This window comes from Dipodomys spectabilis, unplaced genomic scaffold (assembly GCF_019054845.1).
Source record: "Dipodomys spectabilis isolate Male_0828 unplaced genomic scaffold, ASM1905484v1 ptg000043l, whole genome shotgun sequence".
In the NCBI taxonomy this organism is placed as follows: Eukaryota; Metazoa; Chordata; class Mammalia; order Rodentia; family Heteromyidae; genus Dipodomys; species Dipodomys spectabilis.
In genome coordinates this window covers 28,805,084-28,832,885 of record NW_024870720.1, presented here as the reverse complement: position 1 = coordinate 28,832,885, position 27,802 = coordinate 28,805,084, and the positions used below count along the sequence as shown (strand labels likewise).

The 27,802-nt window shown below is 37.4% G+C and overlaps 1 protein-coding gene across 1 annotated transcript in view; it reads right to left on the bottom strand.

Annotated features, from left to right (window-relative positions):
• Mthfd2l (methylenetetrahydrofolate dehydrogenase (NADP+ dependent) 2 like) overlaps positions 1 to 27,802 on the bottom strand; it is a 101,542-nt gene that overhangs the window by 41,900 nt on the left and 31,840 nt on the right. The window contains exon 6 of the mRNA XM_042678207.1: positions 16,898 to 16,990. Within this exon, the coding sequence (XP_042534141.1) occupies positions 16,898 to 16,990 (93 nt within the window). The remainder of the gene's footprint in view (positions 1 to 16,897; positions 16,991 to 27,802) is intronic.

Sequence of the window (27,802 nt, the reverse complement as noted above, 5' to 3'; positions counted from 1 at the left end):
TTAAAAGAAGACAAGAAAGAATATATCCCTTATCTGTAAGATTTCAGAAGTCAGCACAGAAAGACCTAAAGTAGAAAAATGGAAAGTATAAATAGGGAGTCAGGAGAGTTGGAGAAAAAGAGATAAAAGATTCAACTTGCCAGGTGCCGGTAGTTCACGCCTATAATCCTAGCTACTCAGGAGGCTGAGGATCTTAGTTCAAAGCCAGATCAGGTTGGAAAGTCCATGAGACTCTTACCTCCAATCAACCACCAGAAAACCAGAAGTGGAACTGTGGCTCAAGTGGTAGAGTCTTGAGCTGAAGAGCGAGGGGACAGTGCCCAGGCCAAGAGTTGAAGCCCACAACTGCCCCCTCCCAAATGCTTCAACTTCAGAGGTTCCTAAAGAAGGGAATATTAGTCAATAGGACCTGGATTGTGCCTTAGAGTTGGCAAAATTCTAGTATTTGGTTGAAGCTATTCCAAAACAAAAAGATCTTTTCTTTATAGCCTGCATGGAGGGTTAGAAAAGCAGTACTGTCTTAAATAATTAAATAGTTGGGAAGAAAACTGTGACTTAGACATTTTCATAGTTTCCTATATACCAATTGCTTCAAGCAACAGAAATTTCAAGTAATAGAAACTTCCATAGAAATGGAAATGAAGGAGCACTTCAGCAAGTGCAGATATAAACAGATACAGATAGTCAAGGGCTGGAAGTAATGATATTATCTTATTGGTGTTTATTGGAACATACTACTGAAACCTAAATGCCCCCACCTTGTAATGGATATTTAGATACAATCTTAGGGAAAATAAAAATTGAAGTTAATTAAGCTTTGATTCCTATAACTTGCAATGCAAATTTCAAATATTAGTGAAAAGGTCAATAAAATTGTGTGCTGTGGTTTGAATGTGTCCCCTAAAGGTTCGTGTGCAGGAAGTTGGATCCCCGGGGTAATAACCTTGCAGAATACTAATCGGGTGGGAGGCAGCTAGGTCGCTGTGAAACTGCCCTTGGAAGGGATTAATGTGGCTCCTGCAAGGCCTCCTGAGAAATTAAACCCTTATGAAAAGAGAAAGTCAATCCCTCGGATCTCTAGTTTTTTGTGTTACTGTGTGATGCTTTCTGCACACTCACTCTGCCGTGAGATATGTTCATGGACAGACATTCTCTGATATTGACTCTGACACGAGACCCATCAGAGATGGGGTTGCCTGAGCATGGACTTTTGGTGCATGAAATCTGTGAGCTAAATAAACCTTTATGAAGTACCTAACCTTGATGGTCTATTTACAGCAGCAGCAACAAAAATAACCAGACTAAGTCATGAAACAATCCATTGGTAACAGTATTTTTTTTAAGAAAGAGCATAGTATACCAGCATGGTTAATGTGTCAAGGAGCGAGATACAAGGATATTATTTGGGAAAAACAGTATACGTTTATGAAACCATTACCAAAATCACAAACAATGGCTTAAATGTATCCATCTCCTACCAAAATCCTCCTGACATCTTTAAATTCTAATTTCATTTTATTTATTTATTTATTTGCCAGACCTAGGGCTTGAACTCAGGGCTTGGGCACTGTCCCTGAGCTTCTTTTGTTCAAGGCTAGCACCCTACCACTTTAATTTAATTTAGTGTGATAAGAACACATAGTATGTAACCTAATTAACACACTATTGTTAACAATAGCACTATGCTGTTGTCGTAGATTTCTAGAAATTATTATTCATTATATATATATAACTGAAACTTTACACCATTCAAACACCTTCTCATTCCTCCCTTATACCAGCCCTGAAAACCACCATCCTACTGTTTCTATAAGTTTGACTAGTTTCCTCATAAAAGTGGGATCATGTATTATTATTTGGCCCACTATGTCTGTTCCAATTCACTTAGCATATTTTCTTTCAGGCTCATCCATATGGTAAAATTTTCTTCTTTTTATAGCTGAATTGTACTGAATTGTAGCTGAATGTATAGTTACACTGTATAAACCTAACACATTTCTGTTTATCTGGTCATCTGTCCATGAACATTCAAGTTGCTTCCATGTTTTGGCTGTTATGAATGATGTCCCAATAAACGTGGACAGATAACTCTTTAGATACTGATTTCAACTTCTTTGGCTATATATCCACAAATTAGTCTGTTGGATCATACAATCATTCTGTTTTTATTTTGGGAATCTCACCTTATCAATTCCCATGGTGGCTGCACTGTACTTATTTACATCCAACTAACAATACAAAGCTCCCTTTCCTCAAACCATCACCAATACTGTGTACTGTCTTTGGGGGTGCTTTAATTTTTTTTTTTTGTATGTCATGGGGCTTGAACATGAGGCTGGATGCTGTCCTTGAGCTCTTCAGCTCAAGGTGAGTACTCTACTATTTGAGCCACAGCTTCCAGTTTTCTGATGGTTTCTTGGAGATAAGAATCTCACGGACTTTCCTGCCTGGGCTAGCTTTGAACCGGGTTCATAAAATCTTAGCCTCTGAGTAGCTAGGATTACAGGCCTGAGCCACCAGTGCATGGCTGGATGTTTTAATTTTTATTTTTATAAAGCCAAGTAATCAAAAGTTTGATGTGAGATCTGATTCTGGGTTTGATTTGCACTTCCCTAATGATTAGTGTTGTTGAGCTTTTCAGATAGTTGTGGGCCATTTGAGCATCTTTTTCAGAGAAATGTCTAATTAGGTGCTATGACCACTTTTAAAATCAGGTTGGATATGTGTTTTTGTTATTTACAAATAATAAACTAATCTTGTGTTGCTATGTGCTATTAAGTTTTATGAGTTCCTTAAATGTTTTAGTTATGAACACTTCAGTAACACACATGGTTTACAAATTGCTTCTCTGGTTCTATAAGTTGCTTTTTCAGTTTTTAGTTGCTTCTTTGCTATTTAAAAGCTTTTAAGATTGTACCTATTTTTGCTTCTGTTTTAGGTATTAAAAAAACTTATGTTTTAGGTATAACAAAAAATTATCTAGTACAAAATGAGAACGTCACTTTGTTAAAGGACAACTCCTTTGTATAACTATGCAAAGGTAATTACAAAATAAAAACAATTAAAATATCAGAAGTTTTATAGTTTCAGGTTTAATATTTATAACTTCAAATCATTTTGTATATAGTATGTGCACGTACATGCAAACACACTTGTATGTTTTTGTTTTTTTTTGTTTTGTTTGGTTTGTTTTGTTTTTTGGGTCCGGTCGTGGGGCCTGAACTCTGGGCCTGGGTGCTGTCCCTCAGCTCTTCAGCTCAAGGCTAGCGCTCTACCACTTGATCCACAGCGCCACTTCCGGCTTTTTTCTATTTGCTTATGTGGTGCTGAGGAATCGAACCCAGGTCCTCAGGCATGCAAGGCAAGCGCTCTACCACTGAGCCACTTTCCCAGCCCAAACACACTTGTATGTATAAAGGTAAGTGTGACTACAAATAGGTAGTATCTTTGTGCATAAATATATGTATGTACACATATACATATTCTACAGATGTGTATATTACATTTCTATGAATACTACATATTCACAGATATTGCTCACAGTTTCTTTATTCACTAGTAGTCATTGGATGCTTAGGTTAATTCCACATTTTGCCTATTATGAAAAATTTGCAATAATCATAGGAAGGGGGTACCACTTTAAAATCTCATAAAAATTGATTTGGCTGCATGTAGTAATGTGTGATTGCTAAATGCTCTGATAGTGTTATTTTGAACTTTGCAAGAAACGTCCATAATATTTTCCATGATTTTTTACCAATTTATATCCTCACTAACAGTGTTCAGGGTAGACTTTTTCTCATATCCTTGCTAATATTAATTATGTTTAGATTTTTTCCTAATATAAATCTTGAATTGTGAGTGTATGTGGTTTTAATTTGTATTTCTTTTGTGATTGCTGATATGAAGCTTTCTGTGACCATCTTGGATAAATACATTCCTAAGTGTTCTATTCTATTAATGTACATTCCTTCTATAACTAATTTCATGGAAATTTTTAATTGTGAGAAGTTAGTGAATTTTTTCAAAATGTTGTCTATTGTGGCAATTAATCTTTCATTGTATAAATCTGATGTTACAATTATTGAATTATTTGAGTCTCCTTTACATGCCAGGAATAAATCCCTAGTGGTAACATGTATTTTTAATGTGTCTTTGAATATAGTCCATCAAGGCTGTTGGCTTTTATTTTCTAATAATGCCTTCATAATTAATAAAAGAAAAGAGAATATGAATCAATACCTAGGAAATTACAAGAAAACTCAAAGAGCTGGATGAATGAAAGAAGACAATGGAAAGCATGGAGAAATTAAATAAATAGATAGAAATTCTGAAAAAAATCAGATTGAAACTGAAAATGAAAGTTCAATAAGTCAAATAACTAAAAGAAAAAGAAAAATACTCTGTGATAAACAAAGACTAAGCAACTCACAACAACTAAATCATCACTGCAGAAGATATTTAAAGAAATCCATATGCAGTCAAGGAAGATACATGTAACTATGAAAATACAAGAAAGAATAAATTGTACTTGACAATAAAAGCAAATAAATAAGGAAAAACAATCAAGCACCATAAAACCAATAAATGTCTTGAATTACTACATACCTTTCAGAAATAATGCTTCTTCAATCAGAGAATACACGTTGGAAAATTGGATTAACAAACAAGATGATCATTTGTTGTCTACCAGAAAAAAAAACACTGAACTGGTAAAAACAAACATAGACTTAAGAGTAAAGGGAAATGAAAGGATTTCCCAATTCAATGGGTTTCCAAGACAAGCAGGAGTAGGTATGCTCATATCTGATGAAATATATATCAAACAAAAATTAGTCCAAAGGCACAAAGAAGGCCACTTCATATTGACAAATTGAACAATTCAGCAGGAGGAGATAACAAGTATATATATATATATATATATATATATATATATATATATATATATATATATATATATATATATACACACACACATACACACACACACACACATACACACTCAACACCAGTGCACCCGGTTTCATAAAGAAAACATTACTGGACATGAAACACAGAGAAAAGCCAACACAATAAAATTGGGTTACTTTAACACCCCATTCTTACCAAAAGACTAGTCATCCAGCCAAAATAACACCACAATTTTAACTACCACTGTGAGTTTATCTAAAAGCACAGATTCCCAATAAACTTGAAAGACAAGGAAACTAAAAAGAGCTTGTGACAGGAATGTATGTTGAGGGAAGAGCTTGAGATGATGGCTGGAGAAAAACTAGTTCACAGCTAAGTGATCACACTACAACTCAGTTATAGTTTATATTTGTAAGAAAATGTCAGAAACAGTAAGTTTTATATCATACTAAATTCTTGAAGAAACCATCACCGGTTTTACCTAATGATCTGGAGGAGCAGCCATGATGAAACTCCACATGATGGGCTTAATCTGTGATAGCAGTAAAAAAGAAATGAGACCAAATAGGTCTTAGTGTTTATTTTTCATATTATAATCTACTTCTACACTCTTGTGGCATCTATTTGTAGTTATAAAGAAGAGTAAGTCACAGGAAAGAAACATCATGGGGAAGAGCTGCTTCTACCTTATTTTGCAAAAGAACACTGCAGAAATCAACTATGAGGGCTCTAGCATATCTTGAACAAAATGTGCAGATCAAAGACTGTCTGGCTACAGCAGTATCCATTTGGGATAAGAATAATGACTATTTTAAAACATACATTATCTTGCATGCTGTAGGGGAAAAGTAGTAAACATTTGAAGAAAATAGAACATTATGTAATAGCCAAATAGATTTTAGTATAAGAAGTAGCACTTTAATGACACTTACAGTACTTTGGAGATTCTTTTGTTCTGCATCAAACTTCTAAACTTCTTGGTTAATTATAATAGGAAATTTGAAATCATTTCAATGGGTATCTTTTGAAATCATTTCAATGAATATCTTTTCTCCCCTCCCAAGTTCTGGGGCTTGAACTCTGGGCCTGGGCACTATCCCTGAGCTCCTGCACTTTACCACTTGAACCACAACAGCACTTCCAGCTTTTTCTGTGATTAACTGTAGAAAAGATTCTCAAAGACTTTCCTGCCCAGGCTGACTTCAAATCATGATCTGCAGATCTCAGCCTCCTGCGTAGCTAGGTTTGCCGGTATGAGCTTCGGTGAATATGTTATACTGTGTAAATATACTGCATATTATATTCCATTCACCTACTTTGGATTTTGAATAGACTTAAATATATTATGCATTCGTTATTTGAAAAATGTCATTTCATTGAGTTAAGCAGATTTGACATAAAAATTACATTCATTAATACTATCATGGATCTAATGAGGAAAAAATTAAGCATTGAGAAGCTGTCACTGCTTTCACAAAATTCTAAGTTTCATGAAATCAAGCTAGCTCTTAGTCCATCATAACTCACCTGGGTGCATTTGGTACCCACTTCCATCTTCCTGAGATAGCTTCTGTGTAGGTATATGAAGACATACAGTGTAAGTGACAGAGCACTGTGCTTGGTGAACTAGAACTGTATTATGTAGGAAATAAGAAAAATATACCAGATGTCTAGCTCACAGTCATAAAACTTGCCACTAAGAAAAGGAGGATGAAGCCACTTAAATGCTTTTTATACAAAATAAGTGAATTAAAGGGTGACATCTTAATGATTTTAAAAAATGAAAGCTAATCTTAGTATACATAGAGGAATTGTTATTCATTCTGACAAGGTTAATCACATTACTTTTAGGAATATTTTGACCTTCTTTCCAGGGAAGAAATATAATATTATAACATGTCCTTTAGAGAGAGAGAGAGACAGAGAGAGAGACAGAGAGAGAGAAAGACAGACACAGAGAGAGAGAGAGAGAGTGTTTTACTTGGGTGGCAGAGATCAGGAAGATTATGGGTCCAGGAGCCCCAGGTAAGAACTTACTAGCAATACCCCATGTCAACCAATATGGGGCATGATGGTCCACTGTCAATGTCACCTATGTGGGAGGCTGAGATCTATAGGATTGCAAATCCTGACCAGCTGAGACAAAAAAAAAAATCATGAAACTTCCATTTCAACAGAAAAAGCTGGGACAAAATAGCAAGCCCCTGTCAAAGCAGGAAAAATACATAAGAGCATTGCAATACAGGCTGTCCAGGGTAAGAAGCAAGACCATATCTCAAACACAACCAGAACCGAAAGGGCTGGAGGCCTGGCTCAAACAGTAGAACACTACTTAGCAAGCAAAAAAGCCCACATTCCAATCTGAGTACTGTCAAAACACACATGTATAAATTAGGAAACACACATAATAGAAACTCAACAGCAACATTATTGCAATGCATCTGGTTTTTCAAACAATGCAACATCTGATCTTTGCTATTGATTATTATCTTAATTCCTAAGGCATGTGTTTGTAAACTACTAAGAGTAAATTGCCTGCAATCTGCATGCTCAGAGAAGAACTATGACTTATTTGAATTTGTTCCAACCACAGTTGGAAAGTCTGCCACAGTCCTGTATGGTAAGGGTTAACTCTTGGGTTTTGTAACAAATTTAAGTCTTTCTAAATATGCAATTATTAGTTATCCAAATCAAAAAGACATCTGAAAGAAATACAGTTAAAGATGAAAGGGTAGGGCCAAGAACCTTTCCCTGACTATAAATGGGTACAAAGAAAGAGCCATCACAGAAAGTTACCTGAGGAGAGACAATAAATACCAACACAATGATTCCTTCCTGCATTGCTCTCCTTCAGTGCCAAAGATACACCCAGAGCAGGTATCCAGATGCACACCGCCTTTGTATAAACTGTTATGCAAGCACTGATGTGTGACATTTTGCTCCCTAAATTTATTTATTTATTCTATTTTCCTAACTTTTGCTTAGATTTGTGGGGATGCTCTGACACTGCCATGATTAAGAATGATGGACGACAGACCTCATGAAATGATGTCACTTTCTGCCAGTCGACACATGTCTAGAAGAAACATTCAGTAATACCACACATGGACTACACCACAGAAGTAATGACTTCACCCTCAGAAGGGTTCTTATTTCTACCCACACCAGAAAGCAAAGCAACAGTATTTTTCAGTTCTTTCATTATAGGCAGGCAGGCATTATTTCTCAGTTGATCCTCTTGCTCCTCCCTCCTTTTATTTGAGTTCTGCAGGTGCAATCTCTGACTCAATGGTGCCGATGCAATGCCATATTAAGCCTTCATGAAGTGGAACAGCTCCAAACAAGGCATTCATGAGAATCTAAAAGTAGATGGGTCCTGAAGAGATCATTAGCCCTTATGAAGAACCTCATCTTCTAAGGGGAAAAAAAAGCTGTGCACTTGACTTCTAAAGAAGGATGTTGATGTTCAACAGTAAGTTGTCTATTCCGGCAAGCAAAGTTCTTTTCAAGGTTAAGAAATACAAAGACAAGGCTGGGAAGGTGGCTCAGTGGTAGAGTGCTTGCCTTGCATGCATGAGGCCCTGGGTTAGATTACTCAGCACCACTAAAGCAGAAAAACCCAGAAGTGGCACTGTGGTGCAAAGTGGTAGAGCGCTAGCCTTGAGCTGAAGAGCTGAGGGACAGCGCCCAGGCCCAGAGTTCAGGCCCCAGGATCAACAACAACAACAACAAACAGAAAAAAGAAAAAAGAAACAAAAAGAAAGAAATACAAAGACAGCCAAGCAACAGTGGCTCAAGCCTGTCATCCTATCTAGCTACTTAAGAGATTGAGCTCTGAGGATCATGGTTCAAAGCTAGTCTGGGCAGGAAAATAATAAGACTCTTATCTCCAATTAACCACCAGAAAAGCTTGAATTGGAGTTGTGGCTCAAGTAGAAGGGTACTAGTTTTGAGCAAAGAAAGCTCAGGGATATGCGTCCAGGTCCTGACTTCAATGCCTAGCACTGGTACACATTATAAAATTAATAGTATGATCCTGAAGGAGGACTTTCCCTGTGTTACCATGATATTTTCACATTTTGCATAATATTTTGACATATTTATGACATTGTTGTCATTAAACATCTTTCTTATGACTATAAACCACAAATTGACGATAGCTTCATATATAGTAAGATCTATTTTAAAAAATTCGATAAACCTAGAAAGATAGTAAGTCTATTAAAAGTATTGTAGAAAAAAATGCCTTAAGTCTCCTCTTCAGCATCATGCAGGTAGCTTTTACTGGGGTCCCTTACTAAAGTAAAACACACAGACCTTAAATAAGATTCTCAGTTTTGGACAATACCATGTTTTATCTTTGCAAAATGAAGAAAACATGGAGCCATCTTTTATTGGCACTGGTTATGCAAAGGAAGAAGATAACATGATGGAAGCTATCATATCAAGCAACGTACTGTGAATTTGCTAGAACAGAGCTATTCAAAGTCACATGCAAACTAACTTACTCTAAATGTTATCTATACCTCTGTGCCCACTTTCACTGCTGCTATGACTTGTAAACCTGTCACTTAAGACTAGAGCACTCTTCTAAACCCCTGAATCACAAATTTCAACCCTCTCCTAGAGTTTTCCTCCTGAATATCCTGAACATACCAAAAGTATCTCAAACTCAACAAGTTGAAAGTGAATTCTTCATTTCCCACCCACTCATCATTATTTCTTCCATTCTGTATGCCTTTATTTGTTAATGGTAGCACCATATATCCAGGCTTTAAAGCAAGTACCTTCTTAGTCTTCTTCCTGTTTGTCCTTCTCAGTTCAATTTGCTCCTTTTAGCTTAGAACCACAATCATCTCAGCCAGAGATCTTTATAAAATGCAAGTTTATTATGATGTTGTAGCACTTACAAATATTTAAAGGTTGTCATGACCCTCAGTATAAAATCTTCTAATCACTATTCTAACTTCTTAACCCAACTACAGTGTAGAGCTGCATAATACAAATAATAGGGACAAGATAAAAGAATGGTTTAAACATTTTGATTAACATGTAAAATAAAATAGTGGAAACTAAATTGTTAGCCTTGGTTCCTGGGCAGGAATTTCAGGCTTTTCTTCACCCTTTCTATTGCTTATATTTTCTGTTTTCGCATAGAAAATGTTTTACTTGAGGAGAGAAATTCAAGACTCTAGTTCCTATCTTCTATTTACAAACCTTGTTGTAGATCAGAAATGCTTTGCCTAGTTGGTAATTTAGACTCTGAGTATGTATTGCAAAAGCCAGAATGGTATGGAGTAGGAAGAACAGGTAGAAAGAGAAAAGGACAGGCTGGGAAGAGGGGCCAAGGTCTAAAAGGAAAAAAATCTCCTTCATCAAAGTAACTCAACCTAACCAATCCCTTGACAAATTCAGGTTATTCCACAAGAATGAGAAGCAATAAGGGATTTGTTCAGGAAACAATAGAATACACAGCTATGAACATTGACTGGCGCTGTCCTAAGAAGTCACAAGTCTCAAATAAAAATAAAAAATTGTGTGAAGTTGGCCTCTGATGTACACATTTCTTCTTAGATTAACTTATTTATGTTTATGGGTCAATTCTAACACTGTATTAGTAGTGAGAGTAATCAAAAAGATACATTCATTAGCTATGTAGGCTTGTAATAAATAATAATCTGTGGAGTTATTATTTCAAAATTATTGTTTAAATAGTCACAGGCAATGGACTAAGAAGGAATGGCAGGCAACGTCTTTGTATATTACATTTATTGTGTATGTATCAGACAGACAGCACTGAGCTTTGCTCCTTACATAGACCAGGTGGCTAGGCCATGCTGTGAAAGGCTGTTGTTCCTCAGTCTTGATCAATGAAGAGACTGAGATTTCTGAGGGGTGGCATGACTGGACCCAGGTCATCCAACTAGTAAGAAGTAGTAGAGTTGAGGTTTAAACCTTAGAATTCTTACCTCAGCACAAACTGTGTATTTATTTATTTATTTATTTAATTTTATTTTATTTTATTTGAGAACATACTGTACAGAGGGGTTACAATTACATGGGCAAGATAATGCATACATTTCTTACCAAGCATTGCAGCCTTCTCCTTTGTTTACCCTTCACCTCCCTTCCCAGCCTCCCCCCTCCCCCCCCCCACACCGACATTGTAAAGCTGACAACCTGTGTATTTATACTACCCTCTCGCACTGACAATATTACATAAACTTAAGATAAAGGGTGGAAGATACATTTAAGATAAAGAGAGAGGATGAGAAACAGGATATGGGATGAACAGTAGAATTTGTAAAGCCATACGATGTGCTGGCCTCAACTCAGGAAGCACCCAGGGCTGGAAGTGAACAAGTTCCACTCCCCAGATGCATGAGCTGTGATGGTGGAACAGGCTATTTCCAAGCCCCACCCCTTGAGATTTCTCACTGTCCTGGCATTTCAGCAACTACTAACCCTGCTCCAAGAAGTAGGCAATCCACCAGAGGGGAAATGGCTTGACATCCGATGGGAGGGTGTCTAAGACGACAAAACGATGGGACAAGTGGTGAAATGAAGTTAGTTGGCCATTCTATTTTACAATGAGCACGTGAATATCCCAAATTACTCCACTGAATTGTGCCCATTTATCCCATTTTATATTACTGTGTCTGTCATTAAAAGTGTTCTAATAGACATGCTAGTTGCCACTGTGAGGTTCATGCCTCTTGCTGGAGGGATGGCTTAGTGGACAAAATGCCAGCTTTCAGCAAAGTGATGGATTAACAGTCTTCAGCGGCTAATATGCAAGAGCCCATCCTAGTTTATCCCTGTGGGTGGAAGGTCCTGTGGGCAAGGTCTGTTCTGCTGGGATAATTAAGATTCTAAGAATTTTTATAAACTTACAATAGCCCTGAAGCAGACATGGAACAGAGTCCAAGGCTCTACTTTTAGAATCTGAAAATGGAGGCCCTGTTCAACCTAGCTGATCCTTGCAATCATTCACTTGGTGCAAAGGTGATTGGACAACTCCTTGTCACTCAGCTGTGTGCTTTAAATATCAACAAGAATGTCTTTATTCTTTACCTTCTCGTAATTCCTTAACCTTAACATCTGTATTCAATCAGCCCAAGTGTCCACTTAAGACTCTGAACTACTCTTTCATGAACAAATGTTTCAGGCTTATGGGCTTATTAACTATATTACAATGACAAACTGGTTTCTGAAAAGCATGTCATATGATATAAGTCAAAAACACCAACAATAACAATTCATATTTTAGATATTATAATCTTAAATTTATATTAGATAAATGTTTATCAATTTGAAAAAGTCCTTTTGCAAATTAAGATCTTATTATAATCTCAAAGTCAATGCAATATGAATAGGCTATCACTCTGTGTGGTTCTCTCCACAATAAGCACTTGCCTTCCAAATTAAGGAAAGAAAATCACCAATCCTATCTCTACCTGCTGTAGTCTTGTGAAGACGACAAACAGGAATTAAGTACTGTGAATTCATTAGGTGCCCTTGAAACCAATTACTTTCTCTCTGTGAACTCCAAATGGAGGTTTTCCATAGACTTGAAGTCTCCTAGCTCTAAATGTATAATTAAAAGGACTTACTTTTCAGATCTGACCTACTAATGTAGTCTAAAGCTCTACTGTGTGGGGGGATTTCTAAAAAGTAATAGTTAAAACTGTAAGATTTCTAATAAACAGGAGGGCAGATATTCTTATTAACATAAGTTAATATTATTCATGCCTCAGGATCTTCACACAACTATTTCTTCTTTTACTTTTCCAGATTTCGTCACCACAATCTTCACTGTCATCTCTCAAAGATTATTAATCTCCTCCTCCTTCTGTACTTCCTGACTTCTCCCAGATGGGATTGCTTCCATGTATGCTGACTCTCTAGTTATAGCAGTAATCCAGCCCTCCTAGTTCCTGCCATCTGAGCCATTAGATCACTATCTACCTCTTCAGTATCCCCTGCTAATTGCATTTGTTCATTTCCCACACATGCTGCGTGATGTGGTCTTTTGGGCAATAATTTATTCCTATTGTTTTACTAGATGGGTTTTATATTAACAGATATTTTCCCTCTGTCATGTCACTATAGTATACAAAGACCTACATGATTTATCATTAAATTCTCCAGGCAATTAATGATGTAGTTGAAATGCAATAATATTTTAATTTCTCATAAAGTCTTAATTTTCTTCCCTGAAATTTTATACTAATGAAACACTTTCTTCTTCAAGATGATTACAAATTAAGAGTTGTCTAACAGCATTCACTGTGTACTATCATATCCAATAAGAGGCATCACAAGTAGAACACAAGGTAAGAAACAGGATTTCTTCTCCCTCAAAAATGTTTTCTGGGCTGGGAAGGTGGCCCAGTGCTAGATTCCTCAGCACCACATAAGCAGAAAAAACCTGGAAGTGGCTCAAGTGGTAAAGCGCTAGCCTTGAGCTGAAGAGCTGAGGGACAGTGCCCATGCCCAGAGTTCAGGCAAAAAAAAAAAAAAGAAAAGTTTTCTGGCCAAGATTAGGATGGTGTTGTCCAATTTATTTGCCTTTATCTGAAATATGTGCGTAAGCCTACCAGTGGTTAGATGGCACCCTCAGTGAGACACAGGTAAAGAGCATGCTCAACTCTATCACACCCAGAGGCTGTTACACCTGCTGGCTCCTATTTTGTTAGTAATGAGCTTTATTCTTCTGTTCCCTTCCTTCCCTTTATTTTCCTTTTCCTTCCGTCTTTTATGTAAATATAATATACTTATATATATATATATATGTACTTTATAAACAATAGCAAGTTAGGCCTTTTCAAAAGAATATACAGGAAAACTACACATTGCAGGCATCATGAGTTGTGACATAGGGGTTAACTGTGTCACAAGAGAATATCAGTGGATCTTGCAAGAGGATTGTGAGCACATGTTTTCCATTTGTCATGATGACAAGACAAAACATGAGTATGAGTGACAAATTTTGACTGAATTGATAAAGAGTATTCTGACATGTTCTTTGCAATTGTTCATCTCAGGGTTAAATACCACTTCTTAAATATGAGCTAAACATCACTCTATTTAAAGTTAGAGATGGACAAAGAGAACCACTTAACTCTCCTACTCAACTAATTGAGTCTTGTATGTGAGTACAAGTATTTCTAAGACATCAGTAGAACATCTGTCTTCCCAGGAATACTTCTGCAGCAGTATTTTACTTCATATAGAGCTGTGGTCTGAAAAAAACATATTATCAGCCAGGTGCTGGTGACTCATGACTGCAACCCTAGCTACTCAGGATCTGAGGATCACAGTTCAAAGCCAGACCAGGAAGGAAAATCTCCATTTAATCACCAAAATGGAGCTGTGGCTCAAGTGGGAGAGCACTAGCCTTGAGCAAAAATTGCTCATGGAAACATTTCTATTTTTACTCTATGAGAAGGAAACTACTGTTCCTTGTGTTCTCAGGTACATTCTGTGTGTCAGAAAAAGACCTATGTAAGAATAAGAAATTGAACTTAATTTGGTTCAAACCAATTTAAACTATATTATTCTCTCATGAAACAGTTTTCCATAACTCTCCATTCATATATTGCAAATCTTCACCAATCCAAATTAAAATGTAGAATTATCAGTGACATCTCATTTACAAATAAAACAGTGAAGGTTCTTATTCATTCTTTTTCTTTTTGAATTGTTTTTGCTTCTCCTAAGGCTTGAACTCTGGGTCTGGGCACTGTTCCTGAGCTCCCTTTGTTCAAGACTTGCATTCTACCACTTGAGCCACAGTGCCACTTCCAGCTTTTTCTGTGATTAATTGTAGATAAGACTCATGGACTTTCCTGCCCAGGTAGGCTTTGAACTGCAATCTCAGATCTCAGCCTCTTAAGTAGCTAGGATTACAGGCAAGAGCCACTGGTGCCAAGCTTTTTTGGACAATTATTATCTTTAAGTAGTTATTCAAAGGAGTGTCCATTCAGAAAAACAGTTTATGAAGACTGTGCATCTTGATTAGTGTCACCTCTTGCAACTTTCCCACCCATCCTTCTCAACCCACCCCTTCCTTCACTTTTCTTAATTTTTGGACTATGTGTTGGATTTTTTTTTCCATTAACAAAGCAGTTTATGTATACAATTCATCTTGACCTGTGTTATCCCTTCAGTCTCTTCACTCCCCTCTGACCCATTCCTTCCCTTATTTTCTTAATTTTGTGGTTCATACAATGACTTCTTGCCAGCATTATCTCCCCTTATACCTTCATTCTTCTATCCTTCTCCCCTTGGCCCCACCCTCCCCCATGCAAATACCCATTTCCTGGTATTTATTTTGTTGTCTTTGACTTAGTCTTCCTAAATAATTATACAATTTGAGCTCTCCTTACAGTCTATTATACTTCAGGTAATTCATTTGTAATCCGTTTCATACCACATAGTGTGTTTACTTACAGATTTATAGGTACACTCTAGCTACCAAAAATGAGGAAAACCATGCAACCTATGTTTTTCTAGGTCTGGCTTACTTCACTTATAATTTTTTCCCACATTTTTCTATTTCCTTACAGATGGTACAGTGTCATTCTTTCTGATGGATGAGTAGAATTTCATTGTGTTGAGGGGTGTCTATGCTGATTTCCTATCTTGGCTATGGTACATAGTGCTTCAATGAACATGGTTGTATTGGTGGCTTTACTATAACCTTGTTTGTGTTCTATTGAATAAATGCCCAAAAGTGGAATTATAGGGGTCATCACCTTGCACCAGCATCAACTCAAAATGGATCAAAGACTTCAATGTGGGGCCTGAAACCACGAGGAAGGGGTAGGGGAAACACTAGGGCTCCTAGGCAAAGATAAAATCTTTCTGGGTAATGATCCAGAGACACAACAAATCACAGAAAGATTTTATAAATGGGACTGTATCAAACATAAAAGTTTCTTCATGGCAAAGGACATAGCTAACAAACTAAATAGAAAGCCCATGGAATGGGAGAAGATTTTTATCAATCATACATCAGATAAGAGCCTCGTATCCAAAATATAACTAGAGCTCAAAAAATCAAGCCCTCAAAAAAATAAACCATTAAAAAAACAGCCCAATTAATAAATTGGCTAAAGACTTAAAGAGAGACTTCACAGAAGAAGAAGTAAAAATGGCCAATAGATACATGAAAAATGTCCCACATCTATGCAATCAAATGCAACTCAAAACAACACTAAGATTCTACCTCATCCCAGTTAGAATGGCTGTTATCAAAAAAACTACAAATAACAAATGCTGTTGAGTTTGAGCTCAAAAGGGAACTCTATTGCACTGTTGGTAGGAATGTAGGCTTTTTCAATCACTTTGGAAAGCAGTATGGAGGTTTCTCAAAAAACCTTACACAAAACCCAGAAATGTCATTCATTCTTCCTTCCTGACCAAATGTCTTTAGTTCATATGAGCATACTTTATACACCACCTATTTATCCCAGATGTTCTACTTTGGACATGATCTAGTCCATTCACTTTCTCCCTAAAGTCCAATCCCAAAACACAAGTCTTCTTATGCTGTAGTAAATGTGACCATTATAGCAGAATGGTTTTCTATCCCTTCTTCTCCCCTAGACTTTCTATCTTCACAAACACAACTTGAAAATACACATTTCTTTCTGTATTGCCCATAACTATAATAATTTATGATTTTCCTATGAATTTTATTTAATCATATTTGTCAAAACCATGGGTAAAGTGCACATATGTTCCCATGTTTCACCTATCATTCCACAGACTGTTTTCAACAATGAAGTGGCAAATTCTCACAAAAGCATAATGGACAAACACATGGTAGTTGCAAGGAGACAGAATCCATTCCACAGAAGTTAGTCACACACTACCTATATTTCTATCCCCTACATGGTTCTTTCTGTTGTGTCACATATTAGGGTGTGAGTTGCTCTGTAGGTGACATTCCACCAAATAACAGTCAGTAAGGACTTACCTGCTGCTACTACAATAATATCTGCTAACTGGGTATGGACCTTCAGTTGTTCTCTGGGGGTGTATCTGTGGGCAATTGTCACAGTTGCATCACCTGCAATGAAGAAGAATTCCCATCAATGTCTACTGTGTGTGTTTCCAATTTTTTTTGTCAGTTGTGGGGCCTTGAACTCTGGGCTTGGGCCAGGGCGCTGTCCCTCAGCTCTTCAGCTCAAAGCTAGCACTCTATCACTTGAGCCACAGCGCCACTTCTGGCTTTTTCTGCTTATATAGTGCTGAGGAATCAAACCCAGGGCCTCATGCCTGCAAGGCAAGCACTCTACCACTGAGCCACCTTCCCAGCCCTGTGTTTCCAAATTTTATGAATGTTTTAAAGCTAGAGAAGTTTGGGTTACTGCTTAACAATAGAAAAAAATGTTGCTGAGTGCTGGTGATTCACATCTATAATCCTAGCTATTCAGGAGGATCACAGTTCCAAGCCAGCCTAAGCAAGGAAATCCATGAGACTCTTATCTCCAATAAACTTCTCAGAAAAAGTCAGAAGTGGCACTGTGGCTCAAAGGGTAGAGCACTAGCCTTGAGACAGTGTCCAAGCCCTGATTTCAAGCTCCAGGACTGGCAAAAAAAAAAAAAAGAAAGAAAAAAAAATTGCTTTGATGTCACAAAGTCACTAAATCTACATGAACCAAAATATTTTGCATTTCAATTATGTGCATGGAAAAATCAAAGAGGATTCAATTAGGATACTTTCTGATAGTCAAGGGAGAGTATAAATCTTTTAAAATCCAGAATTTGAAAATTTTTATCAGTTGGTTAATATGTCTATCTGGGGGATAATACGTTGACTTTCTGAAGAACAATACTGAAAAGAAATAAGTGTTGGGAGAGTAAATCATGGGCACAAAGTTGAGAGACTAGTTTCACCATGAAAAGGTGATAAAGAAGGGATCCTAGAGAATGTAAAATATTGTTTAGGACTTCCAGCATAAGCATGAGTATATTAATCAGGAAAGGATTGAAAGGAAAGTAGGGTGGAGAAACACCTTCGAAATGATGTATTTGGAAAATAGTGAAGAAGACCAGAATAAGAGAAAGTGTTTGTATGAAAAGTTCAGTTGTGCACTACTGTTGGTGAGAATGTAAACTTGTTCAACCACTCTGGAAAGCAGTATGGAAGTTCCTCAAAAGACTAAACATAGAACTTTCCTATGACCCAGCAATCTCACTCTTGGGCATTTATCCAATTGCCAACAAACCAGGCCACACTAAATCCACCAGCACAACCATGTTCATTTCTACATTGTTTACCATAGCCAAGATATGGAATCAACTCAGATGCCCTTCAGTGGATGGATCAAAATAATGTGGCACATATACACAATGGAATTCTATTCTTCCATCATAAAGAATGACATTGCCCCATTCATAAGGAAATGGAAAGACTTGGAAAAAATTGTATTAAGTGAAGTAAGCCAGATCCAAAGAAACATAGGTTGCATGGTTTCCCTGTAAATCTATAAGTAAACACAATGGATAGTAAAAGACATGATATGATCATATAAAATGATTTTTTAATCAAAATCAACTATAAGAAATGGTAACAAGAGGATTTTTAAATTTTTACTTTTTGTATTGTTTGTGTATGTTTTTCCCTTTTGTCACTGTTTTTTATTTCTGTACTGTTTGCCTTGCATGTCAGTTTATCTGGTTTGGGTAAGGTAAATGGGGAGCACAAAACTGTAGGACAAATGGTGAACAAATAGAGCTGTGATACTCACTAGAGACTACATTAAAAATGAACAATACAACCTGTGGGGGATGGGTTGGGAGGGAGAAACTGAGAGAAAATGAGACAAGAGGTGACATGGTTCAAAAAGAAATATAGAGGAGGAAAGGGATCATAGGAGAAAAACAAAGGAGGGGTAACAATTCTCAACAAGAAATGTACTCATTACCTTATGTAACTGTAACCTCTCTGTATACCATCTCTACAATAAAAAAATTTTAATTAACAAAAAAGCGAAGTTCAAATATGGAGTTGAGTTAGGGATAAATAGAGGTATAAGCAGCCTGAGACATCCCAATGGTTAAAAGGAAAGGTAGGGTGGTGATGAGGGACTTCTAGTGAATGTGGAGCTGTGTGAGACATTGTTTTCATCCAGGAGGATATGCACGTGCTGCCCAGTTAACAACAACAAAATCTGCACAACCTTCATCTTTAGTTAAACTAGAACACATTTTCTCCAAAGACTTCAAAAACATGCAAGGATTGCCCAAAATGGCCATTAGCATGTAACCCACAGGGATAAAGAAAGCAAAAAAGCCTCCAAGAATAACATGTTGGTCAGCAACAGCAGATCTGTGGAAATGGCTGTGAAAGTGGTAATTCTGAGGGTAAAGAGCACCCATCCAAAATGTGACAAGCATATCTTTCTCACTGTAGCAGAGAGTATAGGAACAATGACCGAGAAGCCCTCTTGGGCACAGTCTAACAGACTGTGTGGAAATGCAGACCCACAAGGGAGTCACCCCAATAGGAAACAGAGAGAAAGAGGTGAGGAGATCAGGAAGGCAGCCTGCACCTCCCCCCTAACCCATAGAACTATCCTACATGTAACAGATCCAATAAAAACAATGATGGGTAATTGGAAAAAAAAGAATTTTATGAAGCATAAATCAAAGGCCCTATATAAGGTCAAGCCCAGGGAAACTGGTCTAAGACACAGACGAATAAATGCAAATGCTATTTGCATTTACTGCATAGAAACAATTCAACTAGAAAATTAAAATGGGAAGGGGAGAGAAAGTTTGCTAACATATAATAATGGAAGTCAAAAAATATCATTTCAAAGCTGAATAAACAGTAGTAGAAACATTAAAATAATTTAAAGTTATAAAATCACTCTAAAAGATCACTTGTAGGCAAATATTAACTAAGCAAAATTAATGGAATCAGGACAAAATCAAAACATTTTATCAATGATTTTATTAGCGTCTGGTATCAATAGATACCATAAAAAGAAATAGTGAATTTAGGGGCTGGGAAGGTGGCTCAGTGGTAGAGTGCTTGCCTTGCATGCATGAGGCCCTGGGTTCAATTCCTCAGCACCACATAAGCAAAAAGAAAAAAGCTGGAAGTGGCGCTGTGGCTCAAGTGGTAGAGTGCTAGCCTTGAGCTGAAGAGCTGAGGGACAGCACCCAGGCCCAGAGTTCAGGCCCCATGACCAGACCAAAAAAAAAAAAAAATAGAAATAGTGAATTTAAAATATTATATAATGCTATAGTTATTGACTGAACCAAAAATGTTCCTAAATATTAAAAGAACTATAAGCTAAAAAGAAAAATCCCTTTTTCAAAAATTCATTAAGCAACATAAACAGAACAAAACAGAATGCAATGTAATTCTGAACACGTATATTTATCAAAATAAAAATACAAATTTTCCTATTTTAAAAAACAATTTTCAAATTCATTCAAAAAAGTAAATAGTTATTCTATACTCTTCTAATTATATTCTATATTTATGACACATCTAAAGAAAGATATTAAGATTCAGAAAGGTCAGAAATGTTGAAGATGGGAATTGGGCAAACACAGTAGGAAAATGACACAGGAAGCACAAGAAGTTCAACATTAATAAGACAAAGAGTGTATATTCAAAAACAAAATGGTAAGCTGGGAGCTAGGGACACATGCCTGTAATCTTAGCACCAAGGAAGAAGGATCACCAATTGAAGTCTAGCCTGGTCTACATTATGAGACTCTAGTCTCAAATTTTTTTTAAAAAAATGGATGGTGGTGGTGGTTGACATAACAAAAAGATAATAAACATATAAAAATAAAAGAAATACAATTCATAAAGCAAAAATTATAAATGGCAAATGTAAATACATCAATTCATGATCAATCAATAATTTTAATGTAAAAATTATATATTTATATATGCTTGTGTGCATACATATATATGAGTATATATATATATATGTATATATGAGTGCAGTATGTCAAAATCTGAAAATAGGTCATATATTTATTTTTGCCAGTATTGAGGATTGAACCCAGGACCTTGTACTTGCCAGGCAGGTGTTCTAATATTTGAACCATTCCCTAGCCCTTTCTGCTTTAGATATTTTCGATTCTTCTGGAGCTAGATTGAATTGTAATCCTTATGCAGAGCTGGGAAGTGGTGAATCCAGAATACTTTACTCTTTAAGCTAAATCTATATATAAGAGCTCATCCAGCTTACATTTCTTTCTTTTATTGGTCAGTCATAGGGCTTGAACTCTGGGCCTGGGCGCTGTCCCTGAGCTCTTCAACTCAAGGCTACCACTCTACCACTTGAGCCACAGCACCACTTTTGGTTTTCTGATGGTTAACTGGAGATAAGAGGCTTATGGACTTTCCTGCCCTGGCTGGCTTTGAATTGCGATCCTCAGATCTCAGCCTCCTGAGTAGCTAGGATTACAGGCATGAGCCACCAGCACTGGGCTCCAACTAACATTTCTTGCTTGGGATTTAGAAGCTGATATTTGCTAGTTCTTAAACTGGCAGAACAGCTGAGTTTAGAAAATAGTTGGCTCACACTGGAAGAAGTTACAAAAATGTCAGAATTTACAGCCTACCATAGGCCCACAATTAGAATTCTGTTGTCAGGATTTTCTTCTAGGCAAAAGAAGGAAAAAAAAATTGTCACTCCTAAATTTATTGTTCAACAATAAAGATGCTTTCCTTAATGTTCAAAATTTTGGTGTCCCTAAACTGGACCAGTGGAAATATTGAATGTGTAAAATAAAGCTAAGAATACTTAACTTCTAGGTGTATGAATTATTCTGCCTAAATTAGTGATAAGCAGCATAGTTCAATTTAGACTTGATCAATCAGAGTCACATAATGATATTATATGACTATTATAAAACTATAATGTTAAATAACCATGGTCATGTGTTTGGCCTGCTATGCAGTAGGCCTGGCAAAGAGTGGTGAATCAAAGAAATCATAAACAAAAATGTTTAAATGATGCCTCCAGTCCTCTCTCACTGACCCCTGTGAGTGGGCACCTCTGCTTGTTCCTGATACCTAGTTTTCCTGGTAACATCTGGCTTGGCAGTGCAAACATTCTTGATATTCTTATTCTCGTGTGATTTCCCCCAGTAATTTTCTTTAATCTTCTGGCTTGCTGCTTCTCATCTTTTCTATCTCCTCAGCTTTCTCCCAAGGGTAACCAGAAAACTAACAAGTTACAGCAACCATTGCCCTAAAGGGAGATGAATGGAGCAACTTTGTGACGTGATGGTGTGTCACTTACTAAGACAGTGTGTGTGTTGGGGGGAGGGGGTGGATTCATCAGTTTTTCATGACTATAACAAATACTTGAGATAACTTACAATAGAAAAGGCTTATTTTGCTCATAGTTCTTTCTTGGTTTTGCATCATGCCAGGAATGGGGAATAGAACAAAACCAGTCACTTTATGGACTGGGGGTGAAAGAAGAAGAGACTGAAATCTGACCATCCCCTTCTATAGCATTTCCCAATAACCTAAAGACCTCCCAGTAGGCCTCACCCCCTAAGGTACTACCTCCCAGGAGAGCCTGCTGGAAAGCAAGTCTTCGCTGCATAGAACCCACTGAAGAAGGCCCAAACTATAGCAGATAAAGAAGTCTACAGGGTAAAGTTAGGAGTTACTGTGTATGTGTGTGTATGAGATAAGTTTGAAATGCTTATTGGTCATGCGAGTGGAGTACGGGATGGATGTGAGGTGGAGAGTGTAGAGGGGGATACAAATGGTACTTAATAGTAATGGGGCTCCAGAAGAAAGCAGTTAAATACTGGTCTCATGCAAATGTTTTGGACAGTCCTTCTAAGAACCTAACCTTTGTTGTATTAGATTACAATATGACATATTCCAAAGACACTGCTCAGCTTCAATTTCTAGAGTTTGATTTGATTGTGTTTATGTGTTGGAAAGAGGCAGCTATTTTTTTAGGTCTCCTGATAATTGTAAGCAGCAGGTAGAGTTGGAAACCACCAGTTTAGGATTTGAAAAAGGAAAAGAGACCCAGAAGCAAAGAGTGAACAGAAATATCTCTGTCTTGCCGAAACTAAACCAAGATGAGTTAAACCATCTTAACAGGCCCATATCAAGCATTGAAATAGAAACAGCAATAAGAGACCTCCCATCTAAGAAAAGCCTAGGACCAGATGGTTTTACAGCAGAATTCTACAAGGCCTTCAAAGCAGAGCTCACACCAATACTCCTCCAACTCTTCAATGAAATTGAAAGAGAAAGCTCACTACCGAACACATTCTGTGAAGCCATCATAACCCTCACCCCAAAACCAGGCAGGGACTCAAAAAAAAAGAGAACTATAGACCCATTTCTTTGATGAACATTGATACAAAACTTCTCAACAAAATTTTGGCCAATCGACTTCAACAATTCATCCAAAAATTCATACACCACGATCAAACAGGATTCATTTCTGGGATGCAAAGCTGTTTCAATATACGCAAATCAATTAATATAATTCATCACATCAACAGAAGCAAGGATAATAACCACATGGTTATCTCAATAGATGCAGAAAAAGCACTTGACAAGATCCAACACCCCTTTATGATGAAGGTTCTGGAAAAATTAGGAATCCATGGAACATTCCTCAATACAATAAAGGTTGTATATGACAAACCTACAGCCAGCATTATACAAAATGGTGAAAAACTAAAGGCATTCCCTCTTAACTCAAAAATGAGACAAGGATGTCCACTCTCTCCACTTTCTTCAATCTAGTATTAGAATGCCTAGCTACAGCAATAAGACAAGATGCAAACATAAAGGGGATTCAAATAGGGAAAGAAGAAATAAAACTCTCCCTCTTTGCAGATGACATGATCTTGTATTTAAAGAATCCCTCGGACTCCACTCCCAAATTACTCAAGCTGATTCAAAACTTTGGCAAAGTAGCAGGGCATAAAATTAACCCCCCAAAATCAATGGCTTTTCTGTATGCCAACAGTGAGAAAAGTGTGGCTGAAATTAGGAAAGCAACTCCATTTGTAATAGCCCCACAAAAAATAAAATACCTAGGAATTAACTTAACCAAAGAAGTGAAGGACCTCTATGATGAAAACTTTAAAAACTTGAAAAAGGAAGTCAAAACAGAACTTAGAAAATGGCAAAATCTCCCATGCTCCAGGATTGGAAAGATCAACATCATGAAAATGGCAATACTTCCCAAGGCTATCTGCAAATTCAATGAGATACCTATCAAAATTCCAACCTCATTCTTCAAGGAAATAGAAGAGGCAATCCAAAAAATCATATGGAACAATAAAAGACCCCGAATAGCAAAAACGCTCCTGAATGGAAAAAACACTGCTTGAGGAATATCAATACCAAATTTCAAACTCTACTATAAAGCCATAGTAATCAAAACAGCTTGGTACTGGCACAAGAACAGACCTCAGGACCAATGGAATAGAATTGAAAACCCAGAAATGAACCTACAGACCTATAGCCACCTAATCTTCGATAAGGGAGCTTAAAAAAAAATAGAATGGAAGAAAGACAGCCTCTTCAGTAAATGGTGCTGGCAAAATTGGTTAACTACTTGTAGAAAACTAAAGCTAGATCCTTATATATCATCCTGCACCAGAATCAACTCCAAATGGATCAAAGACCTCGGAGTCAAAGCAGACACTCTGAAAACATTACAGGATAGAATAGGAGAAACCCTAGGACTCTTTGGCACAGGCCAAAATTTTCTTAATACAGACCCGGAAACACAACAAATCAAAGAAAGATTGGACAAATGGGATTGCATGAAATTGCAGAGCTTCTGCATGGCAAAGGACATAGCTAGCAAGATCAATAGAAAGCCTACGGATTGGGAGAAGATCTTTACTAGCCATACAATGGACAAGGGTCTCATATCTAACATATACTTGGAACTCAAAAAATTAAATCCTCCAACAACAAATCCTTAAAGAAACAACTGCCCAGTAAATAAGTGGGCTAAAGACTTAAAGAGAAACTTCTCTGAAGAAGAAAGAAGGATGGCCAATAGACACATGAAGAAATGCTCGACCTCCCTAGTCATAAAAGAAATGCAAATCAAAACAACATTGAGATATCACCTCACTCCAGTTAGAACAGCAAAAATCAAGAACTCTAACAACAACAGATGCTGGAGGGGATGTGGACAGAAAGGAACCTTAGTTCATTGTTGGTGGGAATGTAAACTTGTTCAACCACTTTGGAAAGCAGTATGGAGGTTCCTCAAAAGACTTCACATAGAACTCCCCTATGACCTAGCAATCCCACTTTTGGGCATTTCCCCTAATGTTTACAAAAAAGACCACACTAAAGCTACCAGCACAACTATGTTTATTGCAGCATTATTTACCATAGCTAAGATATGGAACCAACCCAGATGCCCCTCAGTAGAGGAATGGATCAAGAAAATGTGGTATATATACACAATGGAATTCTATGCCTCCATTAGAAAGAATGACATTGCCCCATTTGTTAGGAAATGGAAAGACTTGGAAAAAATTATATTAAGTGAAGTAAGCCAAGCCCAAAGACACGTAGGTCCCATGGTTTCCCTTATTTGCAATATCTAGTATATGTCTGACTCAAGCAGAAAAGGTCAGATAAGTTGATGTTAGGGAAATGAACCCTAAGATAAGTATTCAAATTTTTTTCTTTCATGCTATTGTTTCTAACACATTTATAAGATGATTTCTTTGTTGCTTTGTATGTCCCTCCCCCACGGTGTAACCCCTGCTTTCACTGTATTTGATGTTGGTATAATTTGTGGAGGGGAAGGGAAAAAACAAGTTGTTTAAATAGGGATACTGGTGGACCCATTGCAACAATGAGATGTACAAGTTGTTATGTCGAAAACGAACTTTACAACTTTGGTGGGAGGGGGTGGCCGGGGGAGGGGGGGTGAGGAGGATGGGATGGGAAGGGGAAACAAAGGAGGAGGCTACAATGCTTGACAAGAAATGTACTCATTATCTTGACCATGTAATTGTAACCCCTCTGTACAGTATTTTCACAATTAAAAAAAAAAAGAAATATCTATGTCTGAGCTAAAAATAGTGATAGCATTAATCTTTACTTAAATGATCAAAACAATAGTCCTATATAATTGGGCCATTTTGTTAACTTAAAAAAACTTTGTAACCAGTTAATGGTGGGTCACACCTATAATCCTAGCTACTCAGGACACTGAGATGTGAGGATTGCAGGTCAGAGCCAGCCTGCGCAGGAAAGTCCATGAGACTCTTATTTCCAATTAACTGACAAAAAAAATTTAAAAACCAGAAATGGAGTTGTGGTTCAAGTGGTAGAGAGGTAGCCTTGAGCAAAAAGCTCAGGGACAGTTCCTAGGTCCTGAGTTCAAGCCCCAAGACCAGCACCCCCACCCAAAAAAGAGAAAGCATGTTGTGACTCTGAATCTTATCCAACCCATCATATAGCTTACTTTTTATAAGAACCCTCAGGAAGAGTTACTATTAAGTTTTTTAATTATTATTAATAAGTTTTTTTATTATGAAAATACCATATAGAGGGGTTACATGGGCAAGGTAATTAGTGCATTTCTTATCAAGCATTGTTGCCTCCTCCTTTGTTTCCCTACCATCCCTGCCCTTCCATTTCCCACCCCCCCCCAAAGTTCGTACTATTAAGTTTTAAAACTCCAAGATGCTTTCTTCTCTGAACATGTGTTTATTTTTATAGTAAAGACATTTACTTATGTAACTAGTCTTCTTTTCTTGCTAACAATATCTCAGGATGAAATTATTGACCCAGTATACCAAGTATACTTTATTCTCAATTCAATAAATTCACCAACTACCAAAGCAACTAGCAGTGCAGAGTTGGGCTGCATAGTAAAGGGCAATGAGATTGTACACAGGGGATCAGCAGACATGAGTGCAAGGAGACACAAAGGGAAGGATCTCTGGAGTCATGCGCAGTTCATGGGGAGAAGAAGGGAAAGACAGTGACCAGCAAAATGTCCAAGGAGGCATCTGTCATGTCCTGCTTTACACTGCCGTCAACAATCAGGCTTCCACACATTAGAAACAGGACGCATTGTGCAGCTAAGAAAACAAAAGGCTAGTATTCTAAGGACATGGACACAAAGAGAAAAGGAAAGACTGGGACTTGCTGGATATTTTAAATTAAGGTTTAATGTTACTTTCAACAGTACCATAGTCCTAGTTGTCTGATGAGAATATCTATGTTCCCAAATGCTTCCCAGACACTAACCTGTGCTTCTGTTCATCAGTGTAGAAAATGAGAGTAGCACAAACACATATTCTCTGCTACCAAGTCGGCCACCCAAAGTGGAAGCTATAACTCGGTAAACTACTCAACATGGAGCACTGTAACATATAATATTTTCAATGCCTTGTTATGAGTACTTCTAACTTTGGGGGAGGAGTTGGAGGATCAGCAGAGACTATATACCTGCTATCCTGCTGCCCCAGTTTGACCATGGATCGTTCCCTGCACTCCATGCCCATAAGACTAGTTATTTCCCTGCTCAGAGCTTCCATCCTGTGCATGACTCCTGCATTCCTAGGCGTTGTTGCTATTTGACTTCTCTCTGAAACCCCGGGGAGCCTGGCCCAACCTGCCACTGGGCAGAGCTGAATCACACATACTACTTACATCACACAGGGCCTCAGGCATCCACTGCAGTGTTACTGCCTCCTGTAGGTGGAAGATAAGGTTCGTAGCCTAGACACACACACACACACACACACACACACACACACACACACACACACACACACACACAAATCATTTGAATAGACATAGTCAATTCTCACAAAGGAAAGGCATTCAGTTGTCCCAATTCCTGTGGTTTTCCACTTAGATGGGTGT